General features: G+C 48.6%; 1 protein-coding gene across 5 annotated transcripts in view; it reads left to right on the top strand.

Annotated features, from left to right (window-relative positions):
- The window catches only part of JDP2 (Jun dimerization protein 2), a 39244-nt gene that overhangs the window by 6038 nt on the left and 13924 nt on the right, over window positions 1–19282 (top strand). For 4 of the 5 annotated variants that reach the window (XM_070416378.1, XM_070416416.1, XM_070416406.1 and 1 more), the window contains exon 2: window positions 3622–3845. In XM_070416378.1, coding sequence (XP_070272479.1) covers window positions 3622–3845 — 224 coding nt within the window. Of the gene's footprint in view, window positions 1–907; window positions 927–3621; window positions 3846–19282 lie in introns of those variants that run through there. The other variant, XM_070416397.1, reaches the window with a different exon arrangement.

Below are 19282 nucleotides of genomic sequence, written 5' to 3'. Positions count from 1 at the left end.
CTTGAAATGTTTTCTGGCTTTTCTGCATATACAAGGCAGCACCCCTGACTGTGTGCCTACCATCCCTGAGGAAGTCAGAATTGAGAGATACCAATACCAGGTCTCCAGGTTCTTTCCCCGTCGATCCACACGCTCCCTGTTTCTCTGAAGCTGGTTTTTAGGGACCTGCATCAAATCACTCATGCTCTTGGGGCTCAGCGGCAGCTCTCACGGTGACCTCCTGCACGCTTTCTGTCTTATTCATGCCTTGCTCGTCGGTCCCATCTTGATCTGTCCATTGCCCAGTTTTTCTTCCTGGGCTCGTTTCCAAGTTATTCCTGGTCAGTGTCCCAAATTGCCAAAGTCTTCTTGGATTCTAAGCCTGTCTTCGGAGGCATAAGCTTCATTTGCCAATTCTGGTCTTCTGCCAATGTATAGCACTTGCTCTTTATTTATGCATCCCAGTTACTAATGGAAACATGGAGGGTGTTTATCTGCCTTTTGGACCTCCTGGGCCCCGAAGGGGGGGAAAAAAACTCTGGGTTCTTCCCCTAAAGCTTTTAGTGCCTAGTTCTCCTTTTCCTACTAAATTGTTTCCGTATGGAACAACCAGTTGGGAGATGATTTCACCTCTTGTCATCTTTCCTATGTCTTCCTTGAAGTGGGTGAATTCCTCCTGGCTGTTATTGGTTCCCCGCCACTGTCTCTTCCCCCCCGCCCCCCCCCCCATAGATCTCTAAATCACATCAAATTGTTTTATTTTTCATATCACCAAAGTGGCCTCGCAGCCTCGGATCATCAGCCAGCTCTTCCCAGTTAATGAGGATCCACTTATGAGAGACAGCCGCTCCACCGCCTCCATCTCCTGCCGTTAGGATGACTTCTCGCTGGTGAATGTCAGCTGTTGTGGTTGTCTCCTAGGAATGGCATGTGTTAAGGACTTTGTGGTTTGTATCTGAGCAGTGAGGGGCGCCCTTTCGGGGGAAGGAAAGAGAGGGGCATTTTTTTTTTTTTTTTTTTTTTGCTTCTGCAAAGGAAAGCCTGGAGCCTGATCCCCTGAGTGAGGCTTGTCATTGGGCTGGGTTCACAGGGAAGCAGGAATGGCAAGAATTTATGAGGCTGCTGCTCCCAGAGCGTGGTTACCCCTCTCGGAGGGGGGATTTCACAGTAGCAGATATTTTGGGACCATTTGTTAGTGTCTCATTTATACCATCTGTATGAAAATAAACAGAAGCTGCAGGCAGAGCCTATCATTCCCGGAACAGAGTGGGGTCTGGCTTCCATCTCTCAGAGATGGCTCAGGCAGGGAAGCACACAGGAGGAGCCTCGGGGGTGTTTTTCTTGGGGTCCACTGTGGGAACGAATCATCGGGAGGTTGGTGACGAGCATCCAGACTTCCAGAGATAGGTCCTGACCCCGCTCACTGAATTTTGTTCCACCGTGAGTTTGTCATTTGTTCCTTCCTTCATTCACTTATTTACAATTCACTAAGTCTTTGTCGATTATTCTTTTTATGCCAGAAATGATGCTACGCGCTGGGGTCACGTGGGTCAACCAGCCATGACTGCTGCTTTCCCCCCGAAGTCACCCCTCCACTTGCTCAGTGCCCACGTGGCACGTTCTGCCACGCAGGAACGGGTCCTTCCAGTTCAGGGAGGTCCGGGGCTTCTGGCCACGGAGGGGATTTTGCTCTGTGTTTTTGCTGGAGTGTGGCACCCCCGGCCCCTCTCAGGGGTTTGTATTCAACTGAAGCACCAGGCACAGAGCATTTTGCAGCCTCACATCTCCTGTCTGTGTTGACTAGCTCAATGAAGCATCTTTTGGGGGTCAGTGACTCCTTGGGGCATCCGTTCAGGTCTAGAAAAGGGGGTTTTGTAGGGTTTTCTCCTCTTCGGAGAAGGAAAGGTGAGTTTCCTCTGTCAGTTTGGTTCAGGTAGCCTAAAACCAGCTCCTTCTGCCCGCCAGGCATTCCCCTGCCTCACAGGAATGAGTCCTTACACTGGCCCTTTTCTTGTTTTCCCTGGAGGGAGGCTGGGGAGCCATGCAGCTCACCCACCATGCCCTGGAGCAGCCTCCTGCTGTGGCACCCTGTGGGCCTCTGCATTGCAGGCCCGGCTCCAGGGAGTGGAGGGGAGACTGTCTTCCTAATCCTGGACTCAAGTCCAGCTCAGGTTTAGGGAGGGTCACAGCACATTGACCAATCGCATGTGAGGCATCTTAGGGGCCATTTCTATGTCTGGGCTCCCACCCAAACTGCCATGGGGTTATTCAGGGAACTTCCCAGACCTGGATCTTAATGGGAGGCAGAGTAGAGGGCCCTCTGTGCAGGAGAATGACCCTCCACTTTGGGCTCGTGTCTGAACATCTATTAGAAGGTCATCCCTTCTGCATTAACTCTGGGAACCCAGGAGGAGGGAAAGGGCAGGGTCTGAAATCCAGGGCCCAGGAGTTCAGCTCTGGCTCTTTCCCGTTCTAGCCGTGTGACCTTGGCAAGTCATTCACTCTCTCTGAGCTTCGCCTTCCTCATGCGCAAAATGAGGATGTGGTTTAGATAAGCACAGGGCCTCCTCCAGCTCTGAGACTATAAGTTAATGAGAATGAGTCTCGGATCCTTTTCTGGGGTGGCCTGGGGGACACTGGGTGCTCCAGATGGGGAGAAAGGATGTGCCTTCTTGCTCATAGTTGGATGGATGGATGGTTAAGTGGATGAATGAATGAATGGTAGGAGCCCTAAAAGGGACCGGATAAGTCTGGCTTTATTGGAAGACAAGCTTGCTGCACCGTCAGCTGTGCCTTGAGTAACCACTTCTCACCCACGAGCTTCTCCCAGAAAAGAGAGGGAAGAAATTATTCTCTTGCTGTTGACCTGTCTAACTTCTGTCTTTCTCTCATGCCTGAATCTGTCTTCCCTTGCAAACCTTTTGGGTCTGGCACAGCCGGAATACGTGTTTGCTTTGAGAAACAGGAGACTCTGGAGGACTTTGCTGGTACTGGGCTCCGCTGGGGAAAGCAGAGGCTAATTAATTGCATCTCCTCTGCCTCAATCTCCTCCTCATAGAGACCAGAGGCACACACTCACCTTTAACTTCGATTTGCTTCATTTCATATTCAGGGTGTCTTAACAAGTATGCAGAACGGGATGTGTGATTTGAGGGGAGGCACCGTGCCAGGCCCAAAATAGCTCCCTCTTAAACAGGTGTGAAGATGCTTGAGATTCCACTGTTTTAAACCACCCTCTTGGGAGGCAGTAGGTTGTGGTTTAAATCCCAGCTCTCACAGTTTCAACTGTGCACAGTCTTGAGTGAGTTATCTTCCTAAGCCCCGGCTGCTTCCTCTGTGTCATGGGCACTGCCCCAGTCCTATGGGGCTGATAGGCGGACTATGCAGTGCCAAGCACATGGCGAATGCTGAATCAATGAGCCGATGGTTGGAGTAAGCATTACCTTAAGTGCCAAGGGAACCTTGATATGAATTAATGGATTAAGATTCCCTCTGTAACAAAATAAGGGCAGAGAGAGACACTGGGACGGGAAGGGGTGAGGGGGCCATTCGTGAAAGACAGGATGAGGTCCTGGCAAGACATGGGGGCTTAAGCCCCTCATTGCACTTCTTCTGGCTGACAGCACGCGTCCTCTTCTCCAGGCTGGACTGCCACTCCTCCTGCTATGATGCCCGGGCAGATCCCGGACCCTTCCGTGACTGCGGGCTCTCTGCCGGGGCTCGGCCCCCTGACCGGACTCCCCAGCTCGGCCCTGACTGCAGAGGAGCTGAAATACGCTGACATCCGCAACATCGGGGCCATGATCGCCCCCTTGCACTTCCTGGAGGTGAAACTGGGCAAGAGGCCTCAACCTGTGAAAAGTGAGGTGAGTGAGCCTGGTTCTCCCAGGCAGAATCCAGGAGCAGGACGCCCGGGTTCGAGTCCTAGGACTAGCCCCACACCTGCTGAGTGACCTCGGCATTGCTGTTCGTCGTGGGGCCTGAGGACCAGTAGCATCCGTGCAACCCGGTGGCTTGTGAAAGATGCAGAACCTCAGGCTCCACCCCAGACCTTCTGAAATAGAGTCTGCATTTTAGTAATTCCCCTGGGGAACTCATGGACATGGTAAAGTTTGAGAGGTCTGGTGAGGACAGGATGTTGAACCTCTGATTCTTTGAGGGGCCAAGGGAAGAGTGATTAATAACAATAATGAATAATAATATATTGGGCCCAGCTAGAGTGACTCAGTTATTTGAACGTTGTCCCGTGCACCAAAAGGTTGCTGGTTCAATTCCTGCTCAGGGCACATACCTGGGTTGTAGGTTTTTTTTGTTTGTTTGTTTGTTTTTTTAAATATATTTTATTGATTTTTTACAGAGAGGAAGGGAGAGGGATAGAGAGAAACATTGATGAGAGAGAAACATCAATCAGCTGCCTCTTGCACACCCCCTACTGGGGATGTGCCAGCAACCAAGGTACATGCCCTTGACCAGAATCAAACCTGGGACCCTTCAGTTCGCAGACCGACGCTCTATCCACTGAGCCAAACTGGTTAGGGCTGGGTTGTAGGTTTGATGCTCAGTCGGGGAGCATACAGAAGGCAACTTATTGATGTTTCTCTCTCACATTGATATTTCTCCCTCCCTCTCTCTAAGCATGTCCTTGGGTGAGGATGAAAAAAATAATAAAATAAAAAATGCAATGTCTTTAAAAATAATAATGGTAATAGTAACACTTGGGTTGCGGGAAACGAGTTAAGTCGGCTCGCGTGACTTGCGCGTACTCCGCGGGAGCCGTCTTAAACTCGGTTCATATAGATTTGCGGTGGAGTGCGGGAAACGTGTAAACTCGGGCCGATTGTAACTGCGTGTTACCAAATATTTCATTTCAATCGAACCCATACTTCAAAAGATATAGGCATTTTAACGCGCCATCTTATATTTTGGCGGGAAATTCACCCGCAACCCAAGTGGTAATATATTGGCAGTCTCTCTGGGGTGTTGGGAAGACCAAGGGAGATCATGGAACTGTGCACATGCTTTGAAAAGTATACAAGAGAACACTAATATTGCGTTATCTTTAAAATGATCATTAGTCATGTCATTGCTCTAATACCCTTGGCCCCAGGCTGCAGCTGAACATGGGAACTTGGAGAAAGGATGGTAAGGCCTTTCTTCTCAAGGAGCTGCCAGAGCTGGGCTTGGCCTCAGCCACCCATGTCGTCTGCCTTAGATGTTTGCAGGGGACCCACACACGGAGCACTCCCTCCTTGGGTCCCTTGCAGCTGTAGCTCTCATGAGCCTCGCTTGCAGAAGAGCTGCTTTTCCCTGGGGGCTGGTGAGAAGCAGAAGTCCCCAGTGCAGGTGAGCATTAGTGCTGGGAACGTCCCCAGCCCACTTTCCCAGGGCTTGCCATTTGGCCAAAGGCTTGAGAGAATAGCTGCCCACCTGGAAGGGAGAAGGAGCCAGTGGTGGGAGGGGAGAGGTGGCTGCGGACAGGTGTCGGGGACAGGACAGGGGAAGCAGCTGAGTATCAGGTGCTCAGCAGTTCTGATGAGGAGCATTCACAGGCAAAGGTTCCCTGGAGGGGGCTCATGCTTTAGGATGGAGCTCGGAGGGCTGGACATTCCAAAGAGAGGGGCTCTTGCGTGGAAAAGGGTGTCTGGGTACTGGCAGGGGAGAGTTGGGTATGTTATGCAGCTACTGCTCGGCCCTTGCTCTCCCCAGGAATACCATAAAAACTGCAGAGAAGGGCTGCTGGGGCTTGGCCAGGGGTGGCAAACTGGCCATTTGCATCCTGGATCTGGCTCTCAGATGTGTTTTGTTTGGCCTGCACAATGTTTTAAAAGAAACTTGAACCAACACGTCACTTAAAAAGTTGGATTTTAATCTTTGATTAAAACCGTGGAAGATCTGCTCACAGGTGCCCCGTTCTGGTATGGCAGCAGCTACACGGAACGCCGAGACCCCTCACTTCTTTCCTCTTTCCAGTTTGCCACAGGCCCCCACACCTCCCTATTATTCTTAATTTTTCTTCCACTGTTGGTTTTGCTTTTGTTACCACCAGCTGCCTTCATTTACTTAACTGCTTGGCCCCTACTGTAGACATTTGCACTTGAAACACCTAGATTAGATGCATGATAGATGCCCACTAATGATTTCAAGATGAGAGTTGATGGTAATGACATTCTTGTGAATTAACGTTGTAGATCAATGTGCTGTCCATAGCACTTCTTGGCTTACTTAGAATTCTTCTCCCACCACAGGCTCCTTCTCCCTTTCAGGTGGGCAGCTATGCTGTCAGATGGGGACCTCAGGCCTTTGGCCAAATGGCAAGCCCTGGGAAAGTGGGCTGGGGGTGTTCCCAGCACTAATGCTCACCTGCACTGGGGACTTCTGTTTTCTTTTCCGAGGGTGCTTGCCTTTGGTCTTTTGCTATTCACCTTCCCAGGCTCATATCTCGAAAGCACCAGTTTCTGGGATCGTTCCACAGTAGAATCACCCTTTAAACCAGTACCCGAGGCGCATCACTGGGCTGCTGAGGCTTCAGTGCTTATGAAAGCCTTAGTCAGGGGCTGGCCCACCAGAGACTTGCCTGGGAAGTGGAGTTACCACCTCTTCTCTCTACAAAAGGTGCTGGAGAAGCCTTCTTTTTTTGGTGGTGGCGGGGGGTGGGGGGCGGGGGGCTTTATTTGGGTTGCGTATTTTTACATTTCACAGCCTCCCCCAAATTGGTGACATGTGCTCTGTACCTGACAGTGATGTGCTGTCTTCACAGGTGCCCACAAACATGTGCCATCCGGGCCGTGAAGATAACAAGCCATTGCTGGGGCGCATTTGCATGCCTCTCCCTCCCGTCACCCTGCAGCATCGCTGGGGGTGGGGGTGGGGTGGGGGGTGGCGGGGAGGGCGAAGTAGACTGTGCTGGCAGGAAGTAAGGCCAGCCCTGCACTGGGAACTGACCTCCAAATGCTTCCTGGGTTAGACTCAAGGTGGGTGGGTGTTTGGGGTGCTGGTGCTGATTCTTAGAGCAACTAAAACATAAAGTGGTTGCAGAACCTCATGCCCCAAATACTTCTTTGCATATGGCAAACTGCCTTCGGTGGGTTTTCACACAGGCATCTTAGATTAGTAAAGTTCCTTGAATTATAAAATATCCTAGTTCACATTTATTAAGCATTGACTGTATACTAGGACCTGTGCTGTTTAACATGCGTGATCTCGTTTATTCCCTTCCTGATCCATCCTGGTGACTGGGTTTTTCCCATGTTAGAAAAGAGGAATATGAGGTCCTAGGAGGAGGGAGTCAAGTCACTCAGGAAAGTGGCAACACTGGAGTCTGGGCTGATGACAAGGCTGCTGCTGCAATAGCCACATCTCAGATGCACTGAGCCAAGCACCAGGCACGGTGCTGGGCGCTCTTTGTGAAATATCTCATTGAACTTGCACAAGAGCCCTTGGAAGTAATTACTGTTACTATTATCATTGTTATGCCCACATGATGGATGAGGTTAACAAGGCTTGGAGAGGGCGAAGGTCATGCAGCTGGAAAGCTAACTTCAGAGCCAAAGCTTTTTAACCTTATGCTGTGGCTGCCCCTCTATCAGGTTGAGGAAGCGGGTGGGGTGGAATGAACCCGGCCCGGAACATTGGATCATTTTGATGACATGGCCCAATTAGTGCTGAGTCTGGCAGTTCTGTGGCCGCATTGTCTCCCAGGCTTGGAGAGAGAGTGGGCCGAGCGGCCGTGCAGGCAGCCCTGTCAGAGCAACCCTCTTAGACTGTCCACCTCAGAGACCAGTAGTCTCTTGGGCCATGTGCAAATCCACGAAGCAGTTTGGTAAAAGAAAACTGGCTGAATTAAGTTTAACGATAGGTGTTTTGTGCTGATGTTATTATAATGTGGTTGACACATAATGCTAAACTGTTTTGGTGCCAACTGCTTGCCTGCAGTCCATTTGTCCAACAAATATTTGCTAAGCACACCTACTATGTGCCAGGCACTGGGAACTGAGCCATAAACAAAGTAGACAAGCTCCCCCGTCCTTTCTCTTGGAACTGTATAGTGTAGTGGGGGCATCCAGAAATAAAAGGCCATGTAGTAGTCAATATGGTGAAGAAAAATTAAGCAGACCAAGTGGGTGGTGAGTGGCCAGACTGCTGGTTTTGATGGCTGACTAGGATCCGGGGATGCTATATTTTGGGTTATGGGATTTTTAGAGTGAGCGCATGCTTCTTTCTTGCCTTTTTTAAAAAATTGAATTTATTGGGGTAACATTGGTTAATGATATAGGTTTCAGATGTACAGTTCTATAACACATCATCTGTATATTGTATTGTATGTTCACCACCCCATCAAGTCTCCTTCCATCACCGTTTATCCCCTCTTTACCCTCTTCTACCTCCCTCCACCCACCTTTTCCTCTTCTTTCTTGTCTTTTTGTTCTTCTTTCCTTTCCAATATTCCTTCTCAAGACAGTTTTGCTCTCTGGCTTTCTCTAGAGCTTTTCTTTCTACACACTTTTCTTTCTACCGTTTCAGCTGGACTTAACCAGTCCCTATTGGCCTGAAAATTGTGGTCCTTCCTGGGTCATCTATGCGTGGGCTGCTGTGGCTGCAGGGCCCACACCCTGCCTCTGGGCTTGGGATGCATTTTCAGTGTGGCTGGTGGGGGCAGGGGGCAGATGGGAAGGCCAGAAGTTCCACCCTTCCACACACAGATACAAACCAGGCACTAACTTAACCACCTGCTAGATGGGACCCCTCCCTCTCTGTGCCACGGCAGGGCTCTAGCGGGGTCTCAAGTTCAAGGGAAGTTGGACTGGATGACCTTTTAGGAAAGAGGCTGCAAACTGTCGTTCCATGGGCAGGAGTCAGCCTACAGATGAATCTTGTTGGCCCTCACAGTGCTTTTTTTTTTTTTTGCTTTTTTTGTTCTTTTTTTTTAAATTGAATGAGTTGCTATATTTAAAAGCCAGGAAATGTGAACTTTTTGGCTTCTTTTAAAAAACCAGACTATCTGGCCACTCTAGGCCCACACCCTTCTATGCAATGAAAGCTACCGCTGAGCAGTAGATGCTCACTGTGTCAGCCTGCAGTCTTCAGTTTACCACAGACCTCACTGCTCCCTGTTGCCTTATACCCAGCCCACTTCACACTGTGTCACCAGCCTGCTTCTGAGTTTGAGTCCTGTTTGTAGGTCCCAAGGGTCGGGACTAGATCTGACGTTTCTTTTTATTTCTACCAGCCTGTGTGCGCTGCCTTGCATAGACTGTAGTTTTATATACAGGCTTGTTGTTTTGAACATGAATTAGCTGTGTCAGCTTGGCAAGCCACTTAAATGTCCTCTGCCTTGATTTCTATAACTCTCCATTCTTACCTCCAAGCATTGTCCATTTGCTTTTCTGTTTCTGAACTTTAGCGACTTCAGGCAGAAAAAAAAGAACTCAATGAAGATCCAACCAACGATTCCCAAACTTGGCTGATCACCAAAACCGCTTGGGGAACTTCTCGTAAATAAAAGTGTCAGACCCCGCTCAGGCCCGTGGACTCAGGATGTCTGAGGGCAGTCCCGGGAACCGGTATGTTTCGGAAGCTCAGGGATGACCTTGTTCATTATACGTCTCCTCGGGCTCTTCTGATCCTTGTCAGGGCACATTCCGAGGGCCTCACCTTCAGGATTCTGTGCATTCCATCGCCGACTGCCCTTCCAGGTCCTCGTTCCCCAGGTCCTCGTCGTCGTCTTCAGAGCCCGAGAGGAGACTTAGCTGTCTGTGGATTTCGCGCTGGTCATTTTCCAACTTCTCCCAGGGACTTGGAGGACATTTAGAAAGTTTTCACCTTTGCATGAATCTGGGGACGGTAGGGTGGCCCTGGAAGGTGTGCTCACTCTCAGCCACAGGTGGTTCTCCGGAGTTCATTCCGCCAAAAAGACAAAAATGTTCAGCATGTTTAGCCTGAGCAGAAAGAGTTGCCCCCCAACCAGCTGATGTGCTGGGTAAATGCTGGCGTGCGCATGCTTGTGTTTTTAGTGATTTGACACATAAAGGCAGCCCGCTGAGATTTTGCAGCAAGCCTTGCATAATTGGTTTTTAATTTGCGGCTCTTCGGAGTGGCGCTGGCCTGCTTCCCCCTGACTCAGACGCTTTTTCTGTCTCCTGCTTGTTTGGCAGGGAGAGCCATCTGCCCCTCACTTGGAACAGAATCTCCTGACTCGTCTTTGAAATCCTGAATTTCCACTTTAATTCTGTCACTGTGTTAGCACATTTTAAGAAGCTGTTAGCTTTTTCCCCCCTTTGATAGTTTAATTTGGGGGCGGCGGGGGGGGGGGGGGGGGGCGGGGGGAATGAGTGATAGCTCCGAGCAGCTCTGACTGTTTAACACTGCTCCCTGTGGAATTGCGTCTGATTTGAGTCCATGCCCTGAGCACCCTCAGGGGTTCTGAAGCTCTTATTTAACATCACAGGTTGGCCACACCTGCTGTCATCCTCGCATGGGGTCACCTTGGAGAGCTGATGGTGGGGATATGGCTGGACATGTATGTTCTTAGCAGAAATCAAATACCTCTGGAAAGTTCAAAGTCCTCGGCTGCCTTCTTAGATTCTCTGTCTTTAAGATGGGAGTAACATTAGTACCGACCTCTCAGTGCTGCTGTGATGATTAAATGAACGCAGGCGGGTAAAGGGTTTCACATAATGCCTGGCACTTGCTGAGATGCACAAGAAGTGTGAGATGTGATTATGATTTACTTTTCAAATGTGTTGATTATGCAAATTAGTGTTATAATTTATTCAAACACTGTTACTTGGGCTCTCATTTCCTTGAGGACACTTTGCCCTTGGAGGTGCTGAGCGGCCTGAGTGTGTGGAGGGGCCCAGGTGTCATGGGAGCAGGACACCATCCTGGCTTCTACCCAGAGGGACTGCTTCTGGGGCCTGGGAAGAGCTCTGGGCTTGGTTCCAGCTTCTGGGTTCAAAGTCTGGCTCCTTCACTCACTCTCTGTGTGACCTTGGACAAGTCAGCTGGTCTTTCTGAGCATCTGTTTTTTCATCTGTGTGTGAGGATGAGTGATGACAGCGCAGTGCGTCTATAGCTTACTTTATTAAGACTGAGTCCGTTTGCAGTGAATGACACGACAAACTGTGACCGTCTTGGCCTTCCCAGTGTGTTGTGCCTGTAACCTGGGTTTCAGGAAAGTGAGCAGACCTTCCTGTTTCTGGTTGTTTATGCAGGTTAGATGCAGCCCAGTTGTCGTTTCCATCACAAACTGTAAATGAGAAGGCTCCTCTTCAGCCCTCTGGTTTCCCCTCAGCTGCCTCGTATAACCTCTTATCTTGCTTCCCATGGTTTTAAGGTCATTGCTGGATTTCCAGAACCATCAGTTTTTGAAAAACATATATTTTTATTGATTTCAGAGAGGAAGGGAGGGGAAGAGAGAGCTAGAAACATCAATGATGAGAGAGAATCATTGATCGGTGGCCTCCTGTACGCCCCACATTAGGGATTGAACCCATAACCCGGCCATGTGCCCTAACCGGGAACTGAACCATGATCTCCTGGTTCATAGGTCGATGCTCAACCTCTGAGCCACACCGGCTGGGCAAGAACCATCAGTTTTTTAACAGCACTACCAAGTGGCCTTTCCTGTCAATGCTGGTCACCTGACCTTGGTGTCTCCGGATCCACTGTCAACAAGGACTCAGGGTTGGGAAACTAACTGAGCCCTCTCACAGGAGACCTCCTCTGGCTGAACAACTCTGGAGCCGGCCAAGTCTCTTTCCCTTCTTCTGTGTCCAAAAGACATCAGACAGCCCTGGCTGGGTGGCTCAGTTGGTTGGAGCGTGTCCTGTGCACCAAAAGGTTGCGGTTCGATTTCTAATTAGGGTACATGCCTAGGTTGTGTGTTTGATCCTTGGTCAGGGTGCACAGCCGAGGCAACTGATCAATGTTTCTCTCTCACATCAATGTTTCTCTCCCTTAAAAAGAAAAAAATCAATAAAAACATATCCTCTGGTGAGGATTAACAACAACAAAACACAAAAAAATAAAAGACACAGATGACCTGGCCTGAGGCTAGAGCTCAGTGATTAGGAGGACATTTGAGCAGATAAGGGCTGGCTGCAGAGGTGCTGGGAGTGAGGTCACAGGCCTCCTCTGGGTTTAGCGACCCCTTGAGGCTGCTCACATCCTGCCCTGTGCTGTTGCTCATTGTGCTCTGCTCAGTGGCTGGTCCCTTTACTAAGAACAGTGCATGTGCATGTTCTGGGTGACAAGCTCCTCTGGGGGATCTGCCTCCATAGCCCCTTCCCCTGCCTCCTCTCCCAACCACCACCAATAACAAACCGTGGCTCTTTGGAAGCCGTGTAGCAACGCAGGGCTGCTGCATCGGAACAGTTCAGCTCTGGAAAGGTTACTAGCCGTTTGAGCTTCGATTTCCTCCATTATAAAAGTGAGAGGGGGGAGCTAGACCCCTACCTGACAACAGATATAAAAATGAACTCAAAATGGATCAAAGACCTAATGTAAGAGCTAAAACTGCAAAACCCTTAGAAGGAAACCCCAATAAATCTTTGACCTTGTATTAGATATGACACCAAAAACACAAGCAACAAAATAAAAGATAGATACGTCGGACATCATCAACATGAAAAACTTTGTGCTTTAAAGGACACAACGCAAAAAGACCACAGAATGCAAGAACATTTTAAAAAAATATTTTTATTGATTTTTTTACAGAGAGGAAGGGAGAGGGATAGAGAGTTAGAAACATCAATGAGAGAGAAACATCAATCAGCTGCCTCCTGCACACTCCCTACTGGGGATGTGCCCACAACCAAGGTACATGCCCTTGACCGGAATCAAACCTGGGACCCCTTGAGTCTGCAGGCCGACGCTCTACCCACTGAGCCAAACCTGTCAGGGCGCGAGAACATTTTTTGCAGATGATAGATCTGATAAGGAACTAGTATCTAGAATATGTAAAGAACTATTGCAGCTCAGTAATAGAAAGACAAATAGGCCAGTTAGAAAATAGGCAAAGTGTCTGAAAGGACATTTCTCCAAAGATATGTGAATGGCTGAGAAGCACAGGAAGCGATGCCCAGCATCATTAGCCATCAAAGCAAATAAATCAAAACCACAGCGAGATTCCACGTCACACCCACGAGGGTGGCTGTAATAAGAAAGGACAGATAATCACAAGTGTTGGTGAGGATGGGAGAAGCGGTAACCCTCAAACTGCTAGCAGGAATGTCGAATGGTGCAACCACTTTGGGTCTGGCAGCTCTCCAACAGGCTAAACATAGACCCATACCATATGACAGCAGCTACACTCCCAGGTATGCAGCCAATAGAAAGGAGAACATGCTTACACAAAAACTTGTACATGAATGTTCACAGCCGTGTTATTCATAATCTCTCCAAAGTGGAAACAACCCAAATGTTCAACGAATGACCAATGGATGGATAAAATATGATATGTCCATACAATGGGATATTATTTGACCATAGAAAGGAATAAAGCACCGATCCACGCTACAACATGCACGAACCTTGAAGACATTACGTTACGTGAAAGAAGCCAGTCACAGAGGACCACATATTGCAGGATTCCATTGATGTGAGATGTCCAGAATACCCAAACCCATAGGGACAGAAAGGAAAGCCAGTTCCCTGGTGCCTAGGGCTGGGGGAGATGGGAGAAGTTGTGTGTGTGTGTGGGGTGCAGCTAAGGGGTGTGGGGTGTTTTTGGAGGTGATGAAAATATTCTAAAAATGATTGCGGTGATAGTCACAACTTTGTGAATGCACTAAAAGCTGCTGAATTTTATAGGCAAAGTGTCTGAAAGCACTTTTCTCCAAAGATACGGCATCATTAGCCAGCAAAGCAAAGCAAAGCAAAGCAAATCAAAACCACAGTGATTAAGTGGGTGAATTGTATAGTATGTGGTATCTCAATAAAGCTATTTTTTTTATTTTTAAAATATATTTTTACTGATTTCACAGAGGGAGAGATATAAACATCAATGATGAGAAAGAATCATTGATCGACTGCCTTCTGTACACCCCACTCTGGGGATCAAGCCCGCAACCTAAGCATGTGCCCTGACCTGGAATCGAACCGTGACTTCCTGGTTCATAGGTCAACGCTCAACCACTGAGCCACACTGACCGGACAAAGCTATTTTAGAAACAGGGAAGAACGATAGCTACCTCACAGAGGTGTGGGGAGGATTAAAAGGGATAATGTATGTAAGTCGCCCAGCATCTATGGGTGCTCCAGAATTAGTAGCTGAGGTTATTAAAAAACCCCCTTTCCGGCCAACAGCAGTGGAAAAGTCAGCCTCTGGTTAGGGGCATTTTCTCCTCTTTCTTTTTATTGCTAGTGGCCATCTAGAAGCAATGAGAGCAATTTGGCAGGATTTTGTATGAAACTCAGGAGGAAATATGGAGTAATCCTGGCTACTCATTAAAGTCCCCTGGAGAGCAGTTAAAAAAATATTGACGTGGAGCCCAGAGATTCTGATTCAATTGGTCTGGGTGGGGCCGGCAGGTGGCTCTAGCCTGTAGCCATTGGTTGAAACCCCTGGTATAGTATAAACTGGCCCAAGTTTGAAGGAATGAGGATATCTGTATTCAGGATAGAAGGCTCATTTGAGCAATGCACTTTATGGTTTGCAAACTACTTTTATAGTAATGACCTCCTCTGATCTGTTCAATAACTCTACGGGGTAGGTGTTATTAGTTGTTAGGGAATCAAGGCTCAGAGAGATGAAGTAAGTTGCTAGGGTCTCATTTTTAAAGCATAATTTTATCTATTTGCTTTTGCTTTTTTAAGAAAGCAAAATCCACACACATGCTCATACCTATTAGTTATCAAACCTAACACCCTGGAGAGCACCGCCAAGGTGGCCTCTGGTGCCAGGATGATCTATGTGGCACAGGCTTCTCAACAAAGCTCTTCCTGCTACTTCCCTTTAACTGATGAGCATCCTGAGAGTGCAAGGCCAGGTGATAAAACAATATTTACATATATAGCCAAGCGCTGCTTAAGGAATGACGGGGGATACATTCTGAGAAATGTGTCGTTAGGCCATCTCGTCATTGTGCGAACATCATAGAGGGCACTTACACAAGCCTGGATGGTACAGCCTACTACACACGTAGGCCATGTGGGATAGCCTATTGCTTCCAGGCTACAAGCCTGTACAGCATGTTTTTGTAGAAAACAACACAAGAGTAGGTCAAACGCGAAAGTAAACGAGGCAATCCAGACACAGTAAACACGTGGTGTATGAGGCTGCTGTCGGCATAACACGGCATACTCTTTTACAGCAAACTTTATAAGAAACATACACACTAAAATAATGATAAAAAGTATAGTAAATGCATACACTAGTAACATAGTCATTTATTGCCATTATCAAATGTGTACTATGCATAATTGTATGTGCTATATTTTTATACAACTGGCAGTACAATAGGTTTGTTTACACCAGCATCACCACAAACACCTGAGTAATGCTTTGTGCTGCAATGTTATGACGGCTATGACATCACGAGGCAATAGGAATATTTCAACTCCCACATAATGTTATTGGGCCACCATCATAGATGTGATTCATCAATGACCAAAACGTTATGGAACGCATGACTGTATGTGTATGTACATATATACACATAGATATATGTATATATACACACACACACACACTGTTTGTAACTACTGATCTGTGTGTGCAAGGAAAACATAAGACAAATAATTTGGATTCTGAGACTGTCAGAAATCTGCAACCATCCCCCATAACCTGTGAGTTAAAGGCATCAACCACAACTCATTGTGTTGATGATGGACTATAAGTATATAATACAACTGTGAGCCCCTTAATTAAATACGGCCTTTATCTATTTAATATATTATGGTATCTTTTCAACAAGAACCTTCTACTGCTGAAACCAATCTGAAATCCACTGGTTTACATCAGCACTACTCAGAGTGGGGTCCGCAGGCCAGCGGCACCAGCATCTGGGAGTGTGTCAGAAGGGCAGATTCTTGGGCCTGAAGCAGACTCTCCAGCGGGTGTGCCCAGAAACCTGTGATGTAACAAGTCCTCCAGGCAACACAGCATTTAGATGACCTGAACGTCCCAGCTCTGACTGTGAATGATCGCCTCTGAGCATGGCTGCAAGGATCCAGCACCACATTTTTCTCCAAACCTATATCTCAAGCTTCCCGGAGGGACCCTCACACCATCAGATATTCATTAACGTGTGTGGTACCTGGATCTTTGTCAGGTACGGTTGCTCCGAGTCAGCAAACACTGACGCATTTCCAAAGCGGTTATTTCCAGGTTAGAGATCCTCCCTGCTGCCAGCATTCACACCCTAAGGGACTTCCTAATTAATTAAGCTGCCGCATTAATCAGTAGGCCAGCTTCTCTTTTGTTAAAGAAGGGAGAATCAGACAGACTATTCTGATGCCAAAGGAGCCCCCATTTGCTGGGAGTTCTCAGCAGCTCTGGTCTAAGAACTGGGGGGCGGAGGGAGGGAGATTTCTGCTCTGTGCCTCCTCCTCCTCCCCAGTCTGCCTGGGTGCTCAGAAGCCCTTCCCCCATCTCTGAACTTTGTGTGCGTCCACTTCATTACATACATCATTCATGATGAAATCCTTTTTCCATCCTCCAAGCCAGGCATCCCTGGTTGTGAATTGGTCTGGCCACGTCACCTGGGTGGGCTTTCTACTGGTTCGGTACCCGCAAAGTAGAGGTCGCTGTTCTGCTCAGCGATTTGTCTGTTATCTGTGCCTTGTGCCTGAAAGAAGTTGGCTGAACTCCGTCCGTTAGCTGCACAGCCTGCATACAGATTAAACGGAACTGCGTTGGTGGAGAATAATTACGCCAAGGACCTTGGCTTTCACCTTCACGCTGAAAGACAAATGACTTCCCAGGCTTTAATAGGATGGTGGGACTTGAAATATTCTTCCACGTTGGCTAACTCGGAGCTTTCAGAACGTCCCTGTTCACAGGTATTCTTTGCAACAACCACATTTTCATTGAATTATAAATGATCGTTTTGCAGGAGCTCCTGTCTCTGTCTTTCAGGTGGTTTTATTACTGTTTTGTGTGTGTGTTTGCCCCAGTGTAATCGAGGTGCATTACACTGCTTGTTTGTGTTATTGTTAAAGACCCAGTTTCGACTGTCTTATTAACTCTTTTTGAAAAGAAAGCAGATTTTTCCCTGAAGCCAGATACAGCCTGCTTTGTACCAGGCTTTTGGAGGTGGGGAGAGCCTTGTCAAGACCACCGTTTCTCTCCTTTTCTCATCTTTGGAAGCGATTGTCAACTGGGCAAGAAAATTGGTTGATTGCCTAGTGGGAAACGAAACCCTTCCCCCATCTCTGAACTGAGCAGAACAGCGACCTCTACTTTGCCGGTACCGAACCAGTAGAAAGCCCACCCAGGTGACATGGCCAGACCGATTCACAACCAGGGATGCCTGGCTTGGAGGATGGAAAAAGGATTTCATCATGAATGATGTATGTAATGAAGTGGACGCACACAAAGTTCAGAGATGGGGGAAGGGCATAAGTACAAAATGGGCCTGAAATAGACGTATTTCAACAAAAAAGAGCCATCGTTCTCCAAATAGCTTTTCTCCAGCAAAAGAACTTCCAGTTAATCAGTCCCCCTTTCTCTTCAATGTTAGCTTTTCTGACCGCGTCAGGGTGATTTTTCCTTGTCTCCTGGCCTCTACCTCACTTTTGCAGTAACAGTGTTTGCTCTGTCCTTAACAGGAGCATCCGCCAATGGGTGTCACCCTGCCAGCGGCTTTGTGGGGCTTTGTTCCAAACACAATGCCGTCTTTTTTCAGCAGTGGAGACCAGCGAGCTGTCCTCCAGTGCTTTCTGAGAGCGTGGCCTCTCCCTGTTCTGTTCCTGTAAACCAGCCCTGAACCCCAGCGGCCTATTGTCTTATGGGTTCTCTGAACCCTGGAGAAGGTTTTCACCGAGGGGGGTGGGCTGAGAAGGCCAAGGTCAATGCTGCATCCTGCTGAGATGTGAGCAGACAGAGAAGCCTTTCGGATGGATCCCCCTGTGGGCTCTGATGCCCAATGACAGCAGAGTCAGGCTTTCTGTTCATAAAGAAGGCGTTCCCTGCCTCTGCAGAAAGCAGTGTGCTCTGGTTGGTACCGTCACTGCCTGACCCAGGGACCTGGGCAGACTCACTCCCTTTCTCTGAACTCGAGTTCCCTGGGCTGCAGGTGCAGCAGGGACCTAGGATCTCTAGGTCTTCTCGGTCCCAGAACCTCAGGATAGAGCTTAGCGGACAGCCCCGCTGCTCCCCACCGCTTCCTGCAGATGCCAACTGCACCGCGCAGTTGCTTATCCACCTGCGCCCCCAGCCAGGGGAGCTGAGTGAATCATCTTGGCAGGTGGAGCCCTTGTGGCTGCCAGCTCTTGTTCAGAGCCTTCACCTGGTGGTTGGCTCGGCTGGTTTGAGGCTTTGAGTGAGCATGGCATCCAGTGTGTGGGTTTGTTTGTAGGTGACTGTGTTTGATTCGAGCCTGGCATCGGGGGCAGTTGAAGTGGAAAGGGCACCAGACTGGGAGGCAGGAGTCCTGGGTTTCATCCAGGTCACCAATTCTGTGGATCAGGCCTCCCTTTAGCAAAAGTTTATTGAGCGTTACTGATGGCCACAAGCTTAGCAAGGTTCTGGGCACACTAAAAGTAGCAAGACACAGACTTTGCCCACATGGAACTCCCAGTTTAGTGGGGGAGGTAGGAGTTGAGTCTAGAATACAGCACAGTAGGGGCCAGTAAGCTCTAAGTTCTATGGGAGCCCCCAGAGCAGAGGGACACCTCCCTCGCCCTGGAGGGGATGAGCATCAAGGAGGGCTTCCTGTAGGTGGTGATGCTTGAGCTGAATGTACAGGCTTAGAGTAACGCAAGCAGACAGCAGGGGCAAAGGCATGAAGCTAGGGGAGTGTAGGGCAAAAAGAGGCTTAGCACTGCATGGAGTGTAGGGGAGCGGTAGACAGGAGGTGAGACCATAGCAGGAGGGACAAGTCATGAGGAACCTTGCTTGACTCATTGAGGAGCTTGGGCTTGAGGATAATGACCCCCCCACACCCCCCAAGACCAATAACTGGATCAGATTTGCATTTTAGAAAGATCCCTCAGGATGCCTTTGATGGAGGACGGTCTTGCAAGGTCAGGAGGTCGCCCAGGCAGTGATGCAGGAAAGAGAGGAGGCCTGGAAAGTAGTAATAGGGATGGAGAGTGGGGAGCAGTTCTGAGGAAGGTGTAGGATGGCCTGTATGGTCAGAAT

Source organism: Myotis yumanensis, unplaced genomic scaffold, assembly GCF_028538775.1.
Source record: "Myotis yumanensis isolate MYYU_CA2020_CCGP unplaced genomic scaffold, mMyoYum1.0.hap1 SCAF_1, whole genome shotgun sequence".
Lineage (NCBI taxonomy): Eukaryota > Metazoa > Chordata > Mammalia > Chiroptera > Vespertilionidae > Myotis > Myotis yumanensis.
Note: the sequence above shows the minus strand (reverse complement) of the source record. Positions and strands in the feature narration are given on the sequence as shown.